This window comes from Carlito syrichta, unplaced genomic scaffold (genome assembly GCF_000164805.1).
Source record: "Carlito syrichta isolate Samal-C Ts95f unplaced genomic scaffold, Tarsius_syrichta-2.0.1 Scaffold57848, whole genome shotgun sequence".
NCBI lineage: Eukaryota > Metazoa > Chordata > Mammalia > Primates > Tarsiidae > Carlito > Carlito syrichta.
Window position 1 is genome coordinate 25,847 of NW_007001944.1, and position 4,832 is coordinate 30,678.

Sequence of the window (4,832 nt, forward strand, 5' to 3'; positions counted from 1 at the left end):
GCAGGGGGTGGGGGTGGGGGTGGCTGTAGGTGGGGGGCTCCCCACAGCTTCAGCTAGAGACCCCCCAACCCCACTCATGTCGAATGCCCCAGGGCTGCGGGCGGGCACCTCTCCTGCAAGCAGCTCCAGCTCCCCTGCAAAGAGCCAGGAGAGGCTCAGAGGGGTGGACAGCAGGAGCTCCACGCCGGGAGCAGTGTGGCCCGGATGGGGGCCTCGGAGGACTGAGGGGCCATCAGCTCGAGTGTCAGGGCCCAGATTCCAAACGAAGCAGTCGGACCCAGAGCACAACACGGAAAGACCACTGAAGCCAGGCCACCGAGCCACCAGAGGACAGTGCAGGCAGGGCAGGACTTCCTGGGCTCTCCAGTCTAAAGGAGCTGCCCCCGTGGTGCTGACCACAGTCCCACACAGGGATTCCAGGGTGGAGGGACAGCGGCCATCGCCCACAACTCCAGTCAGTCTGAAGACATTTGCTGGCTTAAGGTCTGAGTTTTTTCATTGTATTAAGAATTCTATCCAACCTTGAAAAAATGTACAAATCAGTATGAGAAAAAAAAAGGCCTACAAGAACAAAAAGTGCAGACTGGAAGGTGCTGGGCCTCATCAGTGGAAGGGCATTTTTGTACCACAATTTGTGCTTCACACAAGTCCACTTAATTTTTAAAAATGACTGAAGTTGACATCACCACCTGTCAGGGTCAAAGAGGCACCAATGGCTGCTACTAAGACCCAGCAGCCCTCTGATGTCCCAGGGAGACCTCAAACTCTCTCCGGACAACTGGACCTGGCAGATGGGCAGCCATCTCAGGAGACAGGCACGAGCCGGCCTGACTAGACCCTAAGGAGCCAGGGCAGCTCAACACCATGCCCCGGAGGATGGACGGGCGGGGGCCAAGAAGCCAGTAGGCAAGGGAAGGACGGAAGGGCGAGAGTGTGGGCAACATTCCAAACCCGCATCACTGACCGAACCCGGGTCGCTGCACGGCTCCATGCCCAGGGCAGAAACTGAGACCGCGGCCCAGGAAAAGCAATGAGAGGCAGAGCATCAGAGAGAGCCTCAAGAAGGAATTCTCTGTGCCTTTTCTACAACTTTTCTCAACTGAAATCACTCCAAAGCAGATGCACATTCAGGCTCATTCTACCTGGTTGCACTCTGCATCCCTAGGGACAGCCGCCCAGCCTGGAGCGAGGCCCCAAGGAGAGCCCCGAAGAGGAGGGCACCGCTCACCCGTGCTGCTCCCAGAGGTCGGCAGGGCTGTGCGAAGCCGGTCGAAGTCGGAGAACTCGTCAGGCTCTGTGTCAAAGCCCCCAGCTGCTGTGGGCAGGGGGTTCAACTCAGCATCTGCCTGGGCCCTGCCTCTGGCCACCCACTGCCCTCAGAACCCGACATCACATCCTTGCACTCACACAGCCCGGCTCTGCCCACCCATGGCCTTCCCCATACCTGCAGTGCCATTACTGCTAGGCTTGGCAGGTGACCCTCCCCAGGGGTCGGAGAAGGCTGGGGCAGGTGCCCAGGGATCGGAGGCTGAGGGTCCACTGACTGGGGCCCCGCCTGTGTAAGGAAGGAGGCATGTGAGGGGCTGGAAACCTCACCTGCCGAGGTGCCTTGGGTTGGTGCCTGTGAATCCTGCTTGTTCGACAAAAACCCCCAGCCCCACCTCATCTCAGCCTTCCTCCCCCAAAGTCTCCCCAGGCCGGCCTGCCTCCCCTGTACACACTCAGGCCCCAGCTGTGGGCATCACATCAGGCTCTGCCCTGAGCCCCCAGATGGGGTGAGAGGATTCCTCCGGCTTTGCCAGAGCTACCCATGCACCTCAGAGCCCTCCCTCAGCTCTGTCCCTCATCCAGCCAGGCCTTCAGCTCCTTCACAGGCAGCCCCTCACCCCAGCTCCACCCACCCTGTCACAGACTGCCTTGGTCGCAGCCTCTCTGCTCTCATTCTCCAAGGCATGACCCCCAAACACCCTCTTCTGGGTCATCCCATCTGACTCTCCCCTGGGTCCCCAGGGCACCCCCACCGCTGAAAGGTGCCACTTGGCTGCATCTGACCCCGTCCAAGGGCACAACCAGCCAAGGACAGGTGCACACTGGCAAGGGAGCCACATCCAAGCAGGCGGCACTCACCATCGGAGCTTCCCCATGGGTCGGGTGTGGGCCCCTCTCCAGCCGTGGGGGCCGGGGCCCCACCCCAAGGGTCAACTGAGGGCCCTACTGGGGCAGCAGGCCTCCAGGGATCCCCAGAGGCCGGTGTGGGGGCTGGACCCCCCCAGGGATCAGCAGCTGGAGGGACAGGGGGCCCCCCCCAGGGGTCCGAAGTGGGGGCGGCAGTGGGGATGGCAGCAGCCATGGGTGCTGGGTCCCCCCAGGGATCCGAGGCTGGTGGAGGAGCAGGGGCTGTGAAGACGTCAGCAAGGTCCATGAGGGATGACTAAGGGGAGAAAGAGGAGTCAGGAGACAGCGGGTCAGGCAGGACATCTCAGGGGAGGCAGCCAGGACCTGGGTGTCCAGGCAAGAAAGATGCCGGGAAGACAGAGTCCGCCTCGGCCACATGCATCCTCCCTCCCGCCATGCCTGGGTCCGCCCACCTGTGCCTTACTCCCACCAGGCAGCACCCAGCCTGGTTTTCCACTCTTGCCCCCCAGTTCGGTCTCCACAAGACCGCACACAGGGCAGTCCTTCAAACCTGCCAGCCCCCAGGTCTCTGCTGGGCCCTGAGGGAGGACGGAGGCCCCTCCAAGCAGCCCACAGAACCACAATGCCTCCCGACCTCCACCTGGCCAGTCTTCAGCTGGCCAACCTTGCCCCGCCCCCTGCATCTTCCCCAGGGAAGTCCCCAGCCCACTCAGGTCACCCTGAGCACGCCTCTCCTGATGCCCACCACACTGCCTGCAGTCACCGTCACACTGCAGACCTCCCAGCACTGTGTGCACACCACACACAAATGCATGCAAAGTCCCTGTGTTCTGGAGGCGGGCACGTGGCTTGTGCCCAGTTAACCAGAGCCCCCATCTCTGAAAGTAGAAGTGGCCCACCACATTCATGCGCACACCCCAATCAGCCCCCAGAGGCCAGGGGTCCCCGGGGAGAGAAGAGTGGTCCCCAGGCAGGCATATCCAGGCAGGAGCAGAGAGGCGATGGGTGGGGGCTGGTGCCCCGACTTCACCCAGTTGGGGAAATGCTCCCTGGGGGTCACCCTGAGCTGTGTCAGATACTGATAGAGACCCTGTGGCTAAGGCTGACTCCAACAGGTTCTTCTGAGAAGACCCACTGAGCTGACTGGAGCCACAAGCCATCTGCCGTCTCCCATGGAGAGGGTCCATGTCCCCACTCCTCAAATCTGGGCCAGCCATGGGACCCGCTGAGACAATAGCAGTGGTACAGGTCAAGCAGCTCTGAGCCTGCCAGGTGGGCTCGCCCTGGGCAGTGGCAGCAGCATCTGCCAAGCTGTGAAGATACCTGGGACAGACCAGTGGCCAGGGGGAGGCCAGGGAAGAGACTGGAGGACAAGGCCACCGAGGATGCTCCGGCCCCAGTCATGCGAATGACCTTGGGCCTGACATGGAACGACAAGCCACCCAATCCCAAGGCCCGGCTGAAGGACAAGGCCTGAATGAAGGGGCCCACAGAGCCTCACCCCACTTACCTCCTCTTTGCCACCAGTCTCCCGCTTGCTCTCTTCTATGGCCATCTGCAGCCTCAGGTCGTCCCCACGCCGGATCCGTTCTTCCTGTGGACACGGAGCAGCCACCCAGAGGGTTCAGTGCTTGAGCCAGTAGATGCAGCCACCCCCCACCTAGAAGGCCCCATGGTCCCCTCCCACTTCAACAAAGGTGACTGGAAACTAAAATGGGATGCGGACAACGTATGGAATGAGGGGGGGACACAGGGAAGGGCGTGTGGTCTGGGGATGAGGAGTACAGGGACCATGCTGGGGACGGCCCAGGACAGGTCCTGCCAAGTGGGGGAAAGCACTGGGTCCCAGGGAGACAGGGCAGCCCTTTTCATCATGGCCTCCTGTCAGGCGCCTGGCTCGGTGGCATCTCCCACCCTGGCGTCCACCCAGGTCCTGCCTGGTCTGAGGTCCTATGGCTGAAGACACTGAGGTTTCCAGGCGCCTGAGCCTATAGCTGGGCCCACCAGGGGGGCAGGGGCACCTGAGGAAGGGCCAGCGGGGCTAGTCCGCAGGGAGACCCAGCCGGGGCAGGGAGGCTGCTCTGACCTTATCGTGCTCCTCTCGGCTCAAACTAAGGGCCAGCTGGAGCTGGACGTCGTCCTCGGGGCCGCAGGATGGGGGCTGGGGGAGAGAGAGTGTGAGGGGCGAGGGGAGGTGGCCAGGGCCAGAGTCACAGAGAGGCAGGCCAAGAGAGGGACGGCCAGGTCAGACGGGCTAGGGGAGTGAGCGGCCATCACCCAAACCAGCAAGGGCGGGCAGAGAGAGGAGCGCAGAGGGACAGATGGCCAAGGAAAGGCCAGGCAGGACAGGCCCCAGAGAGAAAAGGAAGGGACAGAGGACAGGACTGGGGAGAGGAGTGGGTGAGAGCACAGGACAGAGGTGCAGAGTGCTCAGTGGAGGCAGGAGGGGCCTGGGTGAGGCATGGAGACGATGGCAGCACGGCAAGGCCACACACACGCACCAGTACCTGGTCGGCCTCCTCCTTGCTCATGGCCAGGGCCAGCTGCAGCTGCAGCTCCTCCTCCCCGCTGCTCTGCGGCCAGGCCTGCTCCGCCTCGGGTGGAGGCCCAGAGCCCACAGCTGCCGACGAGGCTGCAGGAGAAGCGGGGGTAAGGCCCTGCCGGGGAGCAGAACCACAGCCCACAGCCCAGACCCG

The 4,832-nt window shown here is 62.7% G+C and overlaps 1 protein-coding gene across 1 annotated transcript in view; it reads right to left on the bottom strand.

The window, feature by feature from the left end:
- Positions 1-4,768, bottom strand: part of LOC103251503 (epsin-1-like) — a gene marked incomplete at its 5' end in the record, with an annotated part of 5,609 nt that extends 841 nt beyond the window's left edge. Inside the window, 8 exon segments of the mRNA XM_021708277.1 lie at positions 1-3; positions 6-134; positions 1,229-1,315; positions 1,445-1,555; positions 2,128-2,431; positions 3,647-3,730; positions 4,223-4,297; positions 4,644-4,768. The exon segment at positions 1-3 is cut by the window's left edge and continues 123 nt beyond it. Coding sequence (XP_021563952.1) covers positions 1-3; positions 6-134; positions 1,229-1,315; positions 1,445-1,555; positions 2,128-2,431; positions 3,647-3,730; positions 4,223-4,297; positions 4,644-4,768 — 918 coding nt within the window.
- Between the last annotated feature and the right edge of the window lie 64 nt (positions 4,769-4,832).